General features: G+C 55.3%; 1 protein-coding gene across 1 annotated transcript in view; it reads right to left on the reverse strand.

Annotated features, from left to right (window-relative positions):
* Positions 1 to 19,757, reverse strand: part of lama4 (laminin, alpha 4) — a 136,511-nt gene that overhangs the window by 66,618 nt on the left and 50,136 nt on the right. Inside the window, exon 14 of the mRNA XM_077510561.1 lies at positions 12,489 to 12,605. Within this exon, the coding sequence (XP_077366687.1) occupies positions 12,489 to 12,605 (117 nt within the window). The remainder of the gene's footprint in view (positions 1 to 12,488; positions 12,606 to 19,757) is intronic.

The raw sequence follows: 19,757 nt of genomic DNA on the forward strand, positions 1-19,757 counted from the left end.
CACGCCACGCCACGTCTGCCAAGTCATCCACGCCACGTCATCCAAGTCAAGTCATCCACGCCATCCAAGTCATCCCCGCCACGCCAAGTCTGCCAAGTCATCCACGCCAAGTCTGCCAAGTCATCCACGCCACGTCTGCCAAGTCATCCACGCCACGTCATCCAAGTCAAGTCATCCACGCCATCCAAGTCATCCCCGCCACGCCAAGTCTGCCAAGTCATCCACGCTACGTCTGCCAAGTCATCCACGCCACGCCAAGTCTGCCAAGTCATCCACGCCACGCCAAGTCTGCCAAGTCATCTACGCCACGCCAAGTCATCCACGCCAAGTCTGCCAAGTCATCCACGCCACGCCAAGTCTGCCAAGTCATCCACGCCAAGTCTGCCAAGTCATCCCCGCCACGCCACGTCTGCCAAGTCATCCCCGCCACGCCACGTCTGCCGAGTCATCCACGCCACGCCACGTCTGCCACGTCATCCACGCCACGTCATCCAAGTCAAGTCATCCACGCCATCCAAGTCATCCGCGCCACGCCAAGTCTGCCAAGTCACGCCAAGTCTGCCAAGTCATCCCCCGCCATGCCAAGTCTGCCAAGTCATACACGCCACGCCACGCCAAGTCTGCCAAGTCATCCCCGCCATGCCAAGTCTCCCAAGTCATCAACGCCACGCCACGCCTTCCAAGTCATCCACGCCACGCCTTCCAAGTCATCCACGCCACGTCTTCCAAGTCATCCACGCCACGTCTTCCAAGTCATCCACGCCACGTCTTCCAAGTCATCCACGCCAAGTCATCCACGCCACGCCTTCCACGCCACGCCTTCCAAGTCATCCACGCCACGCCTTCCACGCCACGCCTTCCAAGTCATCTACGCCACGCCTTCCACGTCATCCACGCCACGCCTTCCACGTCATCCACGCCACGCCTTCCAAGTCATCCACGCCAAGTCTTCCAAGTCATCCACGCCACGCCTTCCAAGTCATCCACGCCACGCCTTCCACGTCATCCACGCCACGCCTTCCACGTCATCCACGCCACGCCTTTCAAGTCATCCACGCCACGTCTTCCAAGTCATCTACACCACGTCTTCCAAGTCATCCACGCCACGTCTTCCAAGTCATCCACGCCACGTCTTCCAAGTCATCCACGCCACGTCTTCCAAGTCATCCACGCCACGCCTTCCAAGTCATCCACGCCAAGTCTTCCAAGTCATCCACGCCAAGTCTTCCAAGTCATCCACGCCACGCCTTCCAAGTCATCCACGCCACGCCTTCCACGTCATCCACGCCACGCCTTCCACGTCATCCACGCCACGCCTTCCACGTCATCCACGCCACGCCTTCCAAGTCATCCACGCCACGCCTTCCAAGTCATCCACGCCAAGTCTGCCAAGTCATCCACGCCACGTCTGCCAAGTCATCCACGCCACGCCACGCCTTCCAAGTCATCCACGCCACGCCTTCCACGCCACGCCTTCCAAGTCATCCACGCCACGCCTTCCACGTCATCCACGCCACGCCTTCCACGTCATCCACGCCACGCCTTCCAAGTCATCCACGCCAAGTCTTCCAAGTCATCCACGCCACGCCTTCCAAGTCATCCACGCCACGCCTTCCACGTCATCCACGCCAAGTCTGCCAAGTCATCCATGCCAAGTCTGCCAAGTCATCCATGCCACGTCTGCCAAGTCATCCACGCCACGCCACGTCTGCCAAGTCATCCACGCCACGTCATCCAAGTCAAGTCATCCACGCCATCCAAGTCATCCCCGCCACGCCAAGTCTGCCAAGTCATCCACGCCAAGTCTGCCAAGTCATCCACGCCAAGTCTGCCAAGTCATCCACGCCACGTCTGCCAAGTCATCCACGCCACGTCATCCAAGTCAAGTCATCCACGCCATCCAAGTCATCCCCGCCACGCCAAGTCTGCCAAGTCATCCACGCTACGTCTGCCAAGTCATCCACGCTACGTCTGCCAAGTCATCCACGCCACGCCAAGTCTGCCAAGTCATCCACGCCACGCCAAGTCTGCCAAGTCATCCAGGCCACGTCATCCAAGTCAAGTCATCCACGCCATCCAAGTCATCCCAGCCACGCCAAATCTGCCAAGTCATCCACGCCAAGTCTGCCAAGTCATCCACGCCACGTCTGCCAAGTCATCCACGCCACGCCACGTCTGCCAAGTCATCCACGCCACGTCATCCAAGTAAAGTCATCCACGCCATCCAAGTCATCCCCGCCACGCCAAGTCTGCCAAGTCATCCACGCTACGTCTGCCAAGTCATCCACGCTACGTCTGCCAAGTCATCCACGCCACGCCAAGTCTGCCAAGTCATCCACGCCAAGTCTGCCAAGTCATCCACGCCAAGTCTGCCAAGTCATCCACGCCACGTCTGCCAAGTCATCCACGCCACGTCATCCAAGTCAAGTCATCCACGCCATCCAAGTCATCCCCGCCACGCCAAGTCTGCCAAGTCATCCACGCCAAGTCTGCCAAGTCATCCACGCCAAGTCTGCCAAGTCATCCACGCCACGTCTGCCAAGTCATCCACGCCACGCCACGCCTTCCAAGTCATCCACGCCACGCCTTCCAAGTCATCCACGCCACGTCTTCCAAGTCATCCACGCCACGTCTTCCAAGTCATCCACGCCAAGTCATCCACGCCACGCCTTCCACGCCACGCCTTCCAAGTCATCCACGCCACGCCTTCCACGCCACGCCTTCCAAGTCATCCACGCCACGCCTTCCACGTCATCTACGCCACGCCTTCCACGTCATCCACGCCACGCCTTCCAAGTCATCCACGCAAGTCTTCCAAGTCATCCACGCCACGCCTTCCAAGTCATCCACGCCACGCCTTCCACGTCATCCACGCCAAGTCTGCCAAGTCATCCACGCCAAGTCTGCCAAGTCATCCACGCCAAGTCTGCCAAGTCATCCATGCCACGTCTGCCAAGTCATCCACGCCACGCCACGTCTGCCAAGTCATCCACGCCACGTCATCCAAGTCAAGTCATCCACGCCATCCAAGTCATCCCCGCCACGCCAAGTCTGCCAAGTCATCCACGCCAAGTCTGCCAAGTCATCCACGCCACGTCTGCCAAGTCATCCACGCCACGTCATCCAAGTCAAGTCATCCACGCCATCCAAGTCATCCCCGCCACGCCAAGTCTGCCAAGTCATCCACGCTACGTCTGCCAAGTCATCCACGCCACGCCAAGTCTGCCAAGTCATCCACGCCACGCCAAGTCTGCCAAGTCATCTACGCCACGCCAAGTCATCCACGCCAAGTCTGCCAAGTCATCCACGCCACGCCAAGTCTGCCAAGTCATCCACGCCAAGTCTGCCAAGTCATCCCCGCCACGCCACGTCTGCCAAGTCATCCCCGCCACGCCACGTCTGCCGAGTCATCCACGCCACGCCACGTCTGCCACGTCATCCACGCCACGTCATCCAAGTCAAGTCATCCACGCCATCCAAGTCATCCGCGCCACGCCAAGTCTGCCAAGTCACGCCAAGTCTGCCAAGTCATCCCCCGCCATGCCAAGTCTGCCAAGTCATACACGCCACGCCACGCCAAGTCTGCCAAGTCATCCCCGCCATGCCAAGTCTCCCAAGTCATCAACGCCACGCCACGCCTTCCAAGTCATCCACGCCACGCCTTCCAAGTCATCCACGCCACGTCTTCCAAGTCATCCACGCCACGTCTTCCAAGTCATCCACGCCACGTCTTCCAAGTCATCCACGCCAAGTCATCCACGCCACGCCTTCCACGCCACGCCTTCCAAGTCATCCACGCCACGCCTTCCACGCCACGCCTTCCAAGTCATCTACGCCACGCCTTCCACGTCATCCACGCCACGCCTTCCACGTCATCCACGCCACGCCTTCCAAGTCATCCACGCCAAGTCTTCCAAGTCATCCACGCCACGCCTTCCAAGTCATCCACGCCACGCCTTCCACGTCATCCACGCCACGCCTTCCACGTCATCCACGCCACGCCTTTCAAGTCATCCACGCCACGTCTTCCAAGTCATCTACACCACGTCTTCCAAGTCATCCACGCCACGTCTTCCAAGTCATCCACGCCACGTCTTCCAAGTCATCCACGCCACGTCTTCCAAGTCATCCACGCCACGCCTTCCAAGTCATCCACGCCAAGTCTTCCAAGTCATCCACGCCAAGTCTTCCAAGTCATCCACGCCAAGTCTTCCAAGTCATCCACGCCAAGTCTTCCAAGTCATCCACGCCACGCCTTCCAAGTCATCCACGCCACGCCTTCCACGTCATCCACGCCACGCCTTCCACGTCATCCACGCCACGCCTTCCACGTCATCCACGCCACGCCTTCCAAGTCATCCACGCCACGCCTTCCAAGTCATCCACGCCAAGTCTGCCAAGTCATCCACGCCACGTCTGCCAAGTCATCCACGCCACGCCACGTCTGCCAAGTCATCCACGCCACGTCATCCAAGTAAAGTCATCCACGCCATCCAAGTCATCCCCGCCACGCCAAGTCTGCCAAGTCATCCACGCTACGTCTGCCAAGTCATCCACGCTACGTCTGCCAAGTCATCCACGCCACGCCAAGTCTGCCAAGTCATCCACGCCACGCCAAGTCTGCCAAGTCATCCACGCCACGCCAAGTCATCCACGCCAAGTCTGCCAAGTCATCCACGCCACGCCAAGTCTGCCAAGTCATCCACGCCAAGTCTGCCAAGTCATCCCCGCCACGCCACGTCTGCCAAGTCATCCCCGCCACGCCACGTCTGCCGAGTCATCCACGCCACGCCACGTCTGCCACGTCATCCACGCCACGTCATCCAAGTCAAGTCATCCACGCCATCCAAGTCATCCGCGCCACGCCAAGTCTGCCAAGTCACGCAAAGTCTGCCAAGTCATCCCCGCCATGCCAAGTCTGCCAAGTCATACACGCCACGCCAAGTCTGCCAAGTCATCCCCGCCATGCCAAGTCTGCCAAGTCATCAACGCCACGTCACGCCTTCCAAGTCATCCACGCCACGCCTTCCAAGTCATCCACGCCACGTCTTCCAAGTCATCCACGCCACGTCTTCCAAGTCATCCACGCCAAGTCATCCACGCCACGCCTTCCACGCCACGCCTTCCAAGTCATCCACGCCACGCCTTCCACGCCACGCCTTCCAAGTCATCCACGCCACGCCTTCCACGTCATCTACGCCACGCCTTCCACGTCATCCACGCCACGCCTTCCAAGTCATCCACGCCAAGTCTTCCAAGTCATCCACGCCACGCCTTCCAAGTCATCCACGCCACGCCTTCCACGTCATCCACGCCAAGTCTGCCAAGTCATCCACGCCATGCCTTCCAAGTCATCCACGCCACGCCTTCCACGTCATCCACGCCAAGTCTGCCAAGTCATCCACGCCAAGTCTGCCAAGTCATCCACGCCACGCCAAGTCTGCCAAGTCATCCACGCCAAGTCTGCCAAGTCATCCACGCCAAGTCTGCCAAGTCATCCACGCCACGTCTGCCAAGTCATCCACGCCACGTCATCCAAGTCAAGTCATGCACGCCATCCAAGTCATCCCCGCCACGCCAAGTCTGCCAAGTCATCCACGCCAAGTCTGCCAAGTCATCCACGCCACGTCTGCCAAGTCATCCACGCCACGTCATCCAAGTCAAGTCATCCACGCCATCCAAGTCATCCCCGCCACGCCAAGTCTGCCAAGTCATCCACGCCAAGTCTGCCAAGTCATCCACGCCAAGTCTGCCAAGTCATCCACGCCACGTCTGCCAAGTCATCCACGCCACGTCTGCCAAGTCATCCACGCCACGCCACGCCTTCCAAGTCATCCACGCCACGCCTTCCAAGTCATCCACGCCACGTCTTCCAAGTCATCCACGCCACGTCTTCCAAGTCATCCATGCCAAGTCATCCACGCCACGCCTTCCACGCCACGCCTTCCAAGTCATCCACGCCACGCCTTCCAAGTCATCCACGCCACGTCTTCCAAGTCATCCACGCCACGTCTTCCAAGTCATCCACGCCAAGTCATCCACGCCACGCCTTCCACGCCACGCCTTCCAAGTCATCCACGCCACGCCTTCCACGTCATCCACGCCACGCCTTCCACGTCATCCACGCCACGCCTTCCAAGTCATCCACGCCAAGTCTTCCAAGTCATCCACGCCACGCCTTCCAAGTCATCCACGCCACGCCTTCCACGTCATCCACGCCACGCCTTCCACGTCATCCACGCCACGCCTTCCACGTCATCCACGCCACGCCTTTCAAGTCATCCACGCCACGTCTTCCAAGTCATTTACGCCACGTCTTCCAAGTCATCCACGCCACGTCTTCCAAGTCATCCACGCCACGTCTTCCAAGTCATCCACGCCACGCCTTCCAAGTCATCCACGCCACGTCTTCCAAGTCATCCACGCCAAGTCTTCCAAGTCATCCACGCCACGCCTTCCAAGTCATCCACGCCACGCCTTCCAAGTCATCCACGCCACGCCTTCCACGTCATCCACGCCACGCCTTCCAAGTCATCCACGCCACGCCTTCCAAGTCATCCACGCCACGCCTTCCAAGTCATCCACGCCAAGTCTTCCAAGTCATCCACGCCACGCCATGTCTGCAAAGTCATCCACGCCACGTCTTCCAAGTCATCCACGCCACGCCATGTCTGCCAAGTCATCCACGCCACGCCTTCCACGCCACGCCTTCCATGTAATCCACGCCACGCCTTCCACTCCACGCCTTCCAAGTCATCCACGGCACGCCTTCCACGTCATCCACGCCACGCCTTCCACGCCACGCCTTCCATGTCATCCACGCCACGCCTTTCAAGTCATCCACGCCATGTCTTCCAAGTCATCTACGCCACGTCTTCCAAGTCATCCACGCCACGCCTTCCAAGTCATCCACGCCACGCCTTCCAAGTCATCCACGCCACGCCTCCCAAGTCATCCACGCCACGCCTTCCAAGTCATCCACGCCACGCCTTCCACGTCATCCACGCCACGCCTTCCAAGTCATCCACGCCACGCCTTCCAAGTCATCCACGCCACGCCTTCCAAGTCATCCACGCCACGCCTTCCAAGTCATCCACGCCACGCCTTCCAAGTCATCCACGCCAAGTCTTCCAAGTCATCCACGCCAAGTCTTCCAAGTCATCCACGCCAAGTCTTCCAAGTCAAGTCATCCACGCCACGTCATCCAAGTCATCCCCGCCACGCCAAGTCTGCCAAGTCATCCACGCCATCCAAGTCATCCACGCCAAGTCTGCAAAGTCATCCACGCCACGTCTGCCAAGTCATCCACGCCACGCCACGTCTGCCAAGTCATCCACGCCACGTCATCCAAGTCAAGTCATCCACGCCATCCAAGTCATCCCCACCACGCCAAGTCTGCCAAGTCATCCACGCCAAGTCTGCCAAGTCATCCACGCCAAGTCTGCCAAGTCATCCACGCCACGCCTGCCAAGTCATCCACGCCACGCCAAGTCTGCCAAGTCATCCCCGCCACGCCACGCCTTCCAAGTCATCCACGCCACGCCAAGTCTGCCAAGTCATCCACGCCAAGTCTGCCAAGTCATCCACGCCAAGTCTGCCAAGTCATCCACGCCACGCCTGCCAAGTCATCCACGCCACGCCAAGTCTGCCAAGTCATCCCCGCCACGCCACGCCTTCCAAGTCATCCACGCCACGCCAAGTCTGCCAAGTCATCCACGCCAAGTCTGCCAAGTCATCCACGCCAAGTCTGCCAAGTCATCCACGCCACGCCTGCCAAGTCATCCACGCCACGCCAAGTCTGCCAAGTCATCCCCGCCACGCCACGCCTTCCAAGTCATCCACGCCACGCCTTCCAAGTCATCCACGCCACGCCTTCCAAGTCATCCACGCCACGCCTTCCAAGTCATCCACGCCAAGTCTTCCAAGTCATCCACGCCAAGTCTTCCAAGTCAAGTCATCCACGCCACGTCATCCAAGTCATCCCCGCCACGCCAAGTCTGCCAAGTCATCCACGCCATCCAAGTCATCCACGCCAAGTCTGCAAAGTCATCCACGCCACGTCTGCCAAATCATCCACGCCACGCCATGTCTGCCAAATCATCCACGCCACATCATCCAAGTCAAGTCATCCACGCCATCCAAGTCATCCCCGCCACGCCAAGTCTGCCAAGTCATCCACGCCAAGTCTGCCAAGTCATCCACGCCACGTCTGCCAAGTCATCCACGCCACGCCACGTCTGCCAAGTCATCCACGCCACGTCATCCAAGTCAAGTCATCCACGCCATCCAAGTCATCCCCGCCACGCCAAGTCTGCCAAGTCATCCACGCCAAGTCTGTCAAGTCATCCACGCCAAGTCTGCCAAGTCATCCACGCCACGCCTGCCAAGTCATCCACGCCACGCCAAGTCTGCCAAGTCATCCCCGCCACGCCACGCCTTCCAAGTCATCCATGCCACGCCAAGTCTGCCAAGTCATCCACGCCAAGTCTGCCAAGTCATCCACGCCAAGTCATCCACGCCACGCCTGCCAAGTCATCCACGCCACGCCAAGTCTGCCAAGTCATCCCCGCCACGCCACGCCTTCCAAGTCATCCACGCCACGTCTTCCAAATCATCCACGCCACGTCTTCCAAGTCATCCATGCCACGTCTTCCAAGTCATCCACGCCACGTCTTCCAAGTCATCCACGCCAAGTCATCCACGCCACGCCTTCCACGCCACGCCTTCCAAGTCATCCACGCCACGCCTTCCACGCCACGCCTTCCAAGTCATCCACGCCACGCCTTCGACGCCACGCCTTCCAAGTCATCCACGCCACGCCTTCCACGTCATCCACGCCACGCCTTCCACGTCATCCACGCCACGCCTTCCAAGTCATCCACGCCACGCCAAGTCTGCCAAGTCATCCACGCCACGCCACGCCTTCCAAGTCATCCACGGCACGTCTTCCAAGTCATCCACGGCACGTCTTCCAAGTCATCCACGCCACGTCTTCCAAGTCATCCACGCCACGTCTTCCAAGTCATCCACGCCACGTCTTCCAAGTCATCTACGCCACGCCTTCCAAGTCATCTACGCCACGCCTTCCAAGTCATCTACGCCACGCCTTCCAACTCATCCACGCCACGCCTTCCTCTCATCCACGCCACGTCTTCCAAGTCATCCACGCCACGTCTTCCAAGTCATCTACGCCACGTCTTCCAAGTCATCCACGCCAAGTCATCCATGCCACGCCTTTCACGGCACGCCTTCCAAGTCATCCACACCACACCTTCCACGTCATCCACGCCACGCCTTTCAATTCATCCACGCCACGCCACGCCTTCCAAGTCATCCACGCCACGTCTTCCAAGTCATCCACGCCACGTCTTCCACGCCACGCCTTCCAAGTCATCCACGCCACGCCTTCCAAGTCATCCACGCCATCCAAGTCATCCACGCCAAGTCTGCAAAGTCATCCACGCCACGTCATCCAAGTCAAGTCATCCACGCCATCCAAGTCATCCCCGCCATGCCAAGTCTGCCAAGTCATCCACGCCATCCAAGTCATCCACGCCACGTCTTCCAAGCCTTCCACGTCATCCACGCCACGTCTTCCAAGCCTTCCACGTCATCCACGCCACGCCTTCCAAGTCATCCACGGCACGCCTTCCACGTCATCCACGCCACGCCAATTCTGCCAAGTCATCCACGCCACGCCAAGTCTGCCAAGTCATCCACGCCATCCAAGTCATCCACGCCAAGTCTGCCAAGTCATCCACGCCACGTCAAGTCTGCCAAGTCAGCCACGCCAAGTCTGCCAAGTCATCCACGCCAAGTCTGCCAAGTCATCCCCGCCACGCCACGTCTGCCAAGTCGTCCACGCCACGCCAAATCTGCCAAGTCATCCACGCCAAGTCTGCCAAGTCATCCACGCCAAGTCTGCCAAGTCATCCCCGCCACGCCACGTCTGCCAAGTCATCCACGCCACGCCAAGTCTGCCAAGTCATCCACGCCACGCCAAGTCTGCCAAGTCATCCACGCCAAGTCTGCCAAGTCATCCCCGCCACGCCACGTCTGCCAAGTCATCCCCGCCACGCCACGTCTGCCAAGTCATCCACGCCACGCCTTCCACGCCATGCCTTCCAAGTCATCCACGCCACGCCTTCCACGCCACGCCTTCCACGTCATCCACGCCACGCCTTCCACGTCATCCACGCCACGCCTTCCACGTCATCCACGCCACGCCTTCCAAGTCATCCACGCCACGCCTTCCAATTCATCCACGCCACACCTTCCAATTCATCCACCCCACGTCTTCCAAGTCATCCACGCCAAGTCTTCCAAGTCATCCACGCCAAGTCATCCACGCCACGCCTTCCACGCCACGCCTTCCACGTCATCCGCGCCACGCCTTCCACGTCATCCGCGCCACGCCTTCCACGTCATCCACGCCACGCCTTCCACGGCATCCACGCCACGTCTTCCAAGTCATCCACGCCACGTCTTCCAAGTCATCCACGCCACGTCATCCACGCCACGTCTTCCAAGCCTTCCACGTCATCCACGCCACGTCATCCACGCCACGCCTTCCAAGTCATCCACGCCACGCCTTCCAAGTCATCCACGCCACGCCTTCCACGTCATCCACGCCACGCCAATTCTGCCAAGTCATCCACGCCACGCCAAGTCTGCCAAGTTATCCACGCCAAGTCTGCCAAGTCATCCACGCCAAGTCATCCACGCCACGCCAAGTCTGCCAAGTCATCCACGCCACGCCAAGTCTGCCAAGTCATCCACGCCAAGTCTGCCATGTCATCCACGCCAAGTCTGCCAAGTCATCCCCGCCACGCCACGTCTGCCAAGTCATCCCCGCCACGCCACGTCTGCCAAGTCATCCACGCCACGCCAAGTCTTCCAAGTCATCCACGCCACGCCAAGTCTTCCAGTTAGTAACTTAGTATTTTATGAGTTGATCTTAATTCAATCAGATTTTTGTTAGAAAGTTAATCAAATAATATTGGTAATTACGTCAACTTAATTTAGCATGTCATATAAACTGTTCAATTTTGTTTTCAGCCCCCCAACAGTGAAGTTGGCATAACTTGATCAACTTTGATCTTTTTGCTAACATTTACTGTCTCCAAGACGATTTGAATACTGTACTCCCACAATGCCTTTCATTGACGTTCAAGCTGTAAATATAGGAATCATTAAGCCATAGAACTGAAAGCAAAAAAAAAATGTTTGTATTCAGAAATCAAATAGCCACTATTATATTCTTTTGTTATTCATTAGTTTTACATGAAAATACATGCGTGAGGGAGGAAGCATTTTCGAACAAGTATGTGTTGTTTAAGTCTTGTCAGTGCTTGCTCACTACTGCATCCCACAGGCTCTGAACTGTAACTGCTGGTAGTGGTATTATATGCTACTACCGTGTTTGAAATGCTGCTCCAACTAATATTCTGTAGAAAGCATGTGCTTCTACATGCAGTAAGTTGGAAGCGTTTGATGTGGAACTAGAGTCTGATTATTTTTGGGTAAAATTACATGACTAAGCATTCCCAGAATAACAGGTAAGGTTTTTGACTTTTGAAAGGTGAATCACATTATTTTTTGTGTATGTGGGGGTGTGTGTGTGTCATAAATTGTACTGTTATATTACATCAAAAACAAATTATTCTACAACCTCATTCTAGAAATATACATGCATAATACAAACGTACAACATGCAACTAATAACAGCCCAGTTCTGTAATTTTAAGCATTATTATTCGTAATAAAAGCATGATCACATTTTAAAACAAATTACCTAGAAATTCAGTAATTAAATGTTATAATTAAATCACAGAAAAACTTTCAACTGGGCATAGATCACAGATTTTGACTTATTTTCAGGTTGTTTCTAATGTTTATCATTTTTCATGTCAGTATATTTTGTTTATTTTTTTTGTTAAAATTTTATACAATTGTTAAATATAAATACCAAACCAGAATAAAAAAAATTTTGTTTGTTTTTGTGCTCTTTGTATCACAATTGTGTGCTGTGCCTCTTGTTATAATAAATCCTACTTGATTGATCTACCGGTATACAGTCTTCCCTCGCTATAACGCGGTTCACTTTTCACGGTCTCGCTGTATCGCGGATTTTTTTTAAGTGCAATTTTGCATATTTTTATTTTATAAAATTTATGAAAGTTTGAACATTGTCAATGTTTGAACAAGAGAGAAATGTGAGAACGTGCGGTCGGGGATTTTAGAGCCTTAAAACATTTATAAGAGTTGTAAAACATAAAGCTAACTACTTCGCGGATTTCATTTATTGCGGGTATTTTTTGGAACCTAACCCCAGCGGATAACGAGGGAACACTATATGTTTGTCTGCATGTTATCCATCCTTGCGCAGCTGGCCAGGTTTAGGTGGCAACTTTGTAAAGCAAAATTTTATCATTTGCATATTTATAAGAACTGAGTTAGTGTTGTGTAAAAACAAAAAAAGATCATACCTCGACCAATGTATCCACCTCAGCCACATTCTCTTGTGATTTAGAAATTATGTATTTGGCTTTGTCTGTAATATTATGAAGAGCTGCAAACTCGGCTGCCATCTTCTGCTGCGTTGCCTGAAAGTAAAACACAGTCAAAAAACATGGGAACACTTAAACATGAAAAAATAGAACTAGAAATAGCTTTCTTTGTTGTTCTGATGGACATTTTTTTTTTTTTATGAGAATTGAAAAAGGTAGACTTCAAATGCACTGGTGCATTACACCTCCCGATGGTTCAGTCACTAAAACTCAAGTTACTCCAAATGTTGTCTGACACTATGCATACTCATTACCAAACCAGACTGAAATTGGATTTTCAATACCTGAATACAGGCAGTGCAGAATTATTAGGCAAATGAGTATTTTGACCACATCATCCTCTTTATGCATGTTGTCCTACCCCAAGTACTATAAGGCTTGAAAGCTTACTACCAATGAAGCATATCAGTGATGTGCATCTCTGTCATGAGAAGGGTTGTGGTCTAATGACATCAGTAGCCTATATCAGGTCTGTATAATTAGGCAACTTCCTTTCCTTTGGCAAAATGGATCAGAAGAGAGCTTTCACGGACTCCGAAAAGTCAAAAGTAGTGAGATGTCTTGCAGAGGGATGCCGCACTCTTAAAATTGCCAAGATTTTGAGGCGTGATCATCAAAAAAATCAAGTGTTTCATTCAAAATATTTCAACACGCTTCTTGTGAACCTGTTGACTAACAAGGCGCAAAATAACTGCCCGTGAACTGGGGAAAATCAAGCGTGAAGCTGCCAAGATGCCACTTGCCACCAGTTTTGCCATATTTCAGACCTGCAGCATCACTGGAGTGCCAAAAAGCAAAAGGTGTGCAATAATCAGGGACATGCCAAGGTAAGGAAGGCTGAAACACTATTACTACTGAACAAGACACACAAGATAAAATGTCGAGACTGGGCCAAGAAATATCAGACTGATTTTTCTAAGTTTTTTTGGTCTTGATGGGCCTGTGGGTACAAAGCATGGACTAATAGAAAGGGTGAGCTAAGTGTATACACATTAGGGATGTAACGATACGGGCAGTATCGTGATATTGTGGTATTAAAACTGCCACAATATCGTGTTCCTTTTAAATATTGTGAACATGAAGACGACATCAGTTTAAAAAGTCAGGTTGATTTCCATTTGTGCAGTTCGAGCACCCTCTAGTGGCTAATTCATTAGTGCATTTTAATTTTCATGAGGGAACGTAACATAGTTACAAATGTAACTACGGGTCTTTCGTTCACAAGCATGAGTCCCGAACGACCGCCAGGTGGCGGTGCTGTAACCAGCACGGAATTCCCCTTGTCGTGACAGCGTCATTGAGTAAAAATGACAAAATATGCCTGTCAATGGTTCGGGCTGACGTAATCCCGTGTATAAATGGGAACGTCGCCAGAACACATCCTCAGAACCCTCATGCTGGTTTGCGCGAGAAAGGTTCGAAAGTGACAAGCAATGCTGGAGGTCGTTCGGGACTCAGAACGAAAGTTACGAATGTAACTACAGTTCTATATTTCGTCCCTCCCGACCGCCAGGTGGCGGTGCTGTAACCAGCTCGGAACGCCGAATACCAGCGATGTCTCGAAGACCCTGCAAAGTCTACCCCCCAACGGGGCCTCCGCAGGACCCCGAACCACGTCCCGTGGATGAGGAGAGGTGACATCCAAGCTGCGGAATCTTGTGAAGGTGCAGGGCGACGACCAAGAGGCAGCCGCACAGATGTCCTCCAAGGGAACGCCCCTCAGAGCAGCCCACGACGTAGACACACCACTGGTGGAGTGACTGCGCACCATTGTCAGAATGGACCGACCAGAGACTCTGTCAATTGTCGAATCACATCTCCGATTCATTGAGAGAGGCGTTGCTTGAGTGTAGAAGAGGCACGCCTCCTATGTACAGCAGATTGCCGGCCATACCGCCGGCAGTGCAGCAACAGGTCCCGACCCTCATCAGTCCAACACCCACACACAGGCGGAGACGCCTTGAATCGGGCTGCCAACCCACCGAAACAGTCAACCGGGCGGAGAGGCCGGGTCGGAGGGGTAGAGACTGCGGTGGAGGGTGAACCTCAACTGGGCTGGCCAACAAAGGGCCACGAACAGCACTCCAGACGGACCCCAGAGAGGTCAGACGAATGAGGGGGAGAGGCCGCTCCCGCAGAGCAAACCAGAGTGGACAGTGAGTGGACTCCACAGAGGCCAAGAGAGCGACAGCCACCCTGCCGCAGCGACTCCACATGTCGCACACCACCTCCCGCCGCATCCACAGGGCTGACGACGCACCATCCTGATGAATGATGTGGCGCACGGAGCATCCGTAGAGCCACCAGACACTCGGAGACGAAGTGCAGAACATCCCCGCTGTGAGGTCGGCCGAGCGTCCAAGAATGTGGCGTCCAACGACATCCCAAGCGACAGTCGCTTTCACGACACCTGTGAACACTGTGGGAGAGAATGACTTTCCAAAAGCCAGCCCCGCAACCCCTTGCGCTGAGCCGCAATCGGGACGAGGAAGCAAACGTCCATCCCCTCTGACAGTGAACCATTCCATCGATCGTATGCAACACCACAGACGTAGGCATCCACGGGATGAAATGGAGAATCCATGGCAGCCCACAATCGGCGCGCAGCCAGTGAGCACGCGTCGGTATGCTGCTATTTTCGTCCGGGAGAGGAGGAGCGAACCGTCCCGTCACCGACGGGACCAAACAGAGACTCCTTAGCAGCCCCCAATTGACGCGCACCACGGGACAAAATGGAGAATCCATGGCAGTCCTCAATCGACGCGCAGCCAGTGAGTGCGCGCCGGTTTGCCGCTATCTCCGTTCGGGATCGGAGGCGCAAACCGCCCCGCCACCAACGGGATCAAACGGAGACTCCTTAGCAGCCCTCAGTCGACGCGCAGTAAGTGAGTGCGCGTCGGTACGCTGCCAACACCGTCTGGGACAGGAGGCGAGAACCGCCCCCGTCACCAACGGCATCAACTGGAGAATCCGTAGCAGCCCTCAATCGACGTGCAGTCAGTGAGTACGCGTCGATATACTGCTACCTTCGTCTGGGATAGGGGGCGGTTCTCGCCTCGTCACCAGCGGGACCAAATGGAGAAGAAGTTCCTGAGACCGCAATGGATATGGCACCTCGGCGACATCGTCCGCCTGGGAGGGCAACCAGCGGGTTGCATCCGGCACGGCCACCCGTGCCGCGAACGACGACCCCGCAGAGGCCTGACAAGCGGAAGGGGTTTGATCACCCCAATGAGCTTATTCCACCCTCCCAGTCGCCACCAAGTTGCAAAATTGCAACGAAAAGTGATAATCAGCCTGAACATTCCTTTGACACTCCCAAGGCCAGGGGCCACAGGAGAAGCAGATCTGCAGTGTGCCCTGCCCCCGCAGGGGGGCCGGGGTCCATGAGCTGGTCGGGTCCTGGCTCCACCGGGGATGGTGCGTCCTTCCAAGGAGCAACATCCGCTGCTGTCGAGAGAGGAGGGCGGACCTCCGACATTACTGCACGACAGTCAAGACAGCGGTCGGTGCGGCCATCTATGGATCAGAAGGGCTGACAGAGTGCTGACATCCAGTGGCGTCCCCCATAGCAGCCATCAATCTACGTGCAGGGAGTGTACACCGTCAATTGGCTGCTATCGTCGTATGGGAGAGGAGGCGGCAACCCGCCCCGTCCCCAACGGTAGCAAAGCAAAGCTCTGAGCAGCAAGGGCGGCAGACGTCGTGTCGGGAGCAGCAGAGTCCGTGCGGGAAAGGAGGCAGCAACCAGGCCCATCACACACGAAACCACAACGAAGCCCTGCGCAGTGAGGGCAGCAGACTCCGTGTAGGTGGCCGAATTCCCGTAGAGAGTGTCCGACCTCGTGAGGGAGAGGAGGCAGTAACCAGTCTCGTCAACAACTGAACAAAACTAAGCTCCGCGCACGGACAGCGACAGAAGTCGCGTTGACCGCGGCAGACTTCGCGCGGGAGAGGAGGCTGCACCTAGCTCCTTCCCCCGCGGGACAAAACGAAGATCCGCACATGGAGAACTGTAGACTTAATGTTGAAAACGGCTGACTCCATGGGGAAGAAGGGGCGGCCACCAGCCAATGGTACAAGACAAACAAGTTCTGCGCATGCAGACAAAGAGCCACGTATGGAGAGCGGTAGACCCCGCGTGGAGAGCGGCCGACTTCGTGTGGGAGAGCGGCCGCCCAGAATGTGAGATGGAGGTGGTCCTAGACTCGCCCCCAGCCACTTTGATTTGTGGTTTCGTTTTGTTCGGATTGCAATCAATTAAACATGCACGTGGTCATTTGTGCCGCCATAAATTGACAATGGCACTGAAGCTCCGCGCATGGAGCGCGGCAGATTTTGTGTGAAGAGCGGCAGACCCAGTGTGGGAGAGCCCTTGCCCCCTTACAGGTCGAACAAAATGAGACCCAAAGCAATCAAACAAACATGCATGCAAGTGGTCGTTTGTGCCGTCCTAAGCTAGTAGTTGGTATGGCAAACAACATCCCGGCTAGCACACAACATCAAGGCAGCTGATGCCCTTCACTTTGATGTGCCGGGGCAGGAGAAGCAGACTGCTGTCTTGATCGGTCTGCGGGGGGCAGTGAACTAATGCCCCCCCGGCGATGACCGCCCCTGGCGACGCCACCAGCTGAAGGCGCCATGCAACTGGCAACAGCTGCTGCCGGTAAATGAGCACCACTGCAGCGGAAATGCGCCGCTCCCACTAGGACAGCAGGCCATTTCATCCTCCAAGGCGCCTCTACGGCGGCGTCCCCCATAACGCCATGTCAAGTCAATCTGCTGCTATTTTCGTGTCGTTAACGGAATAAAGCGAAACCCTGCGCATTGATAGCGCCCGAGTCCGTTCGGGCCGGGGGCGAAGCGCATCAAATAGCGGCCCTAACGACACGTAAGTAGACGTTTGTGCCGTCATAAGCTAACAGTTAGTATGACCCATGCTACCTCAGCTAGCCAAGCACATCAAAGCCAAAATAGTGAGACAATCCAAGCTAGGAGAGGATACGAAATCATTCTCCGCCTGTCCTGCAATGGCGACAGGAGAATAGGAGGATATCAATACGTCTCCCAACTACACACCTTTAGAAGAGGAGATGAAAATGCCTTACCTTCCCTGGCAAGCTCTTTTCAGCACAGTAAAAGGCAACACGGTATCGAAAGCATCGGTTGCCGTGTCAGCACCTGAGCGATCGTCGAGGCAGCAGTCCTCCTTCCGGCAGAAAGGAACCTCCAGTGTTTACAGCGAGCGACGTCCTCCACGGCCGCCTCCACTCGACACGCAGTCAGTGAGTGCGCGTCGAAATGTTGCTTCCTTCGTCTGGGATAGGAGGCGAGACCCGCCCCGCCACCAACGGAATCAAACGGAGCTCCCCGCAACGACGGTGGCAGACGCCGTGAGGAGGGAAGGACCTCCCGCGATGGAAGAGTCACGTACGTGGTTTATGTACCGAAACTCCGTGTGGCGGATCCAGTGGCGGATACAGCGAATAAGGATTCACTAAATGGTGTCCCAAACTAGCAGTTGGCTTGATAAACAGCACCTTAGCTCGCCAAAAACATCAAAGCAGCTGGTGCTCCCGACAAGAGAGTTGTGTCAGCCTGAAACTACACACTCCCACTGCCAGTAAAACAAGTTAGGAGAGGATACTCTCAATCGTATTGTCACCGGCAAGTCATAAACAAAGCAATCCAAACGGCTTTCATTAAAGATGTTAACAATTAAATGTCAGCGTGTATCCTGTCTTGTCACAAAGGGAATCATGTATTTGTCATAAGTAGCAGTCAGAGTTGTTTAGCATAAAAGGGGTGTGTATTGAACATTTAGCCTAGAACAGGTAAATGATTTAAGAGACAGCATTAAAATCAGATCCCACAACCTGTATTCGCAGTTCAAAATGTTTGCTTTGTTCTTGTTTACTGCAAAACTGATGTTTATGTACAGCACTTTGTATACAGCAACGCCTGTTCTTAAAGCGCTTTATAAATAAAGTTGAGTTGAGTTGAGTTTCATTGATTGATTTGTGGTTTCGTTTTGTTCGTATTGCAAAGTGGCTGGGTGCGAGTCTGGGACCACCTCCATCTCTCATACTGGGCGGCCACACAGCTTTTGCTGCTCTCCAGACCCAGCACTGTGTTTGCACCTAGCCTCTCAACGGACCAGCCGCCTCTCCCACACAGCGTCTACCGCTCTCCACACGGGGTCTACTGCTCTCCATACGCGGCTCTTCGGCTGCATGATGCGCAGAACTTGTTTGGCTTGTACCATTGGTGACGGGGCTGGTGGCCGCCCCTTCTCCCCCACGGAGTCAGCCGCTTTCTACATGAAGTGTACGGTTCTCCATGTGCGGATCTTCGTTTTGTTCCGCGGGAGAAGGAGCTTGGTGCAGCCTCCTCTCCCGCCCGAAGTCTGCCGCGGTCAACGCGACATCTGTCACTGTGCGTGCGTGGAGCTTGGTTTTGTTCAGTTGGTGACAAGACTGGTTACTGCCTCCTCTCCTTCATGAGGTCGGCCACTCTCTACAGGAATTTGGCCGCCTACACGGAGTCTGCCGCCCTCTCTGCGCAGGGCTTCGTTGTGGTTTCATGTGTGATGGGTCTGGTTGCTGCCTCCTTTCCCACACGGAGTCTGCTTCTCCCTACACGACGTCTGCCGCCCTCGTTGCGCAGAGCTTCGCTTTGCTACCGTTGGGGACGGGGCGGGTTGCCGCCTCCTCTCCTATACAACGATAGCAGCCAGTTGACGGTGTACACTCCCTGCACGTAGATTGATGGCTGCTTTGGGAGACGCCGCTGGATGTCAGCACTACGTCAGCCCTTCTGATCCATAGATGGCCGCGCCGACCGCTGTCTTGACTGTCATGCAGTGATGTCGGAAGTCCGTCCTCCTCCCTCGACAGCAGCGGATGTTGCTCCTGGGAAGGACGCACCATCCCCGGTGGAGCAAGGACCCGACCAGCTCGTGGACCCCGGCCCCTCTGGGGGGGCAGGGCACACCGCAGATCTGCTTCTCCTGTGGCCCCTGGCCTTGGGAGTGTCAAAGGAATGTTCGGGCTGATTATCACTTTTCGTTGCAAGTTTGCAACTTGGTGGCGACTGGGAGGGTGGAATAAGCTCATTGGGGTGATCAAACCCCTTCTGCTTGTCAGGCCTGGGCGGGGACGTCGTTCGCGGCAGGGGTGGCCGTGCCAG

This window comes from Festucalex cinctus, chromosome 21 (assembly GCF_051991245.1).
Source record: "Festucalex cinctus isolate MCC-2025b chromosome 21, RoL_Fcin_1.0, whole genome shotgun sequence".
In the NCBI taxonomy this organism is placed as follows: domain Eukaryota; kingdom Metazoa; phylum Chordata; class Actinopteri; order Syngnathiformes; family Syngnathidae; genus Festucalex; species Festucalex cinctus.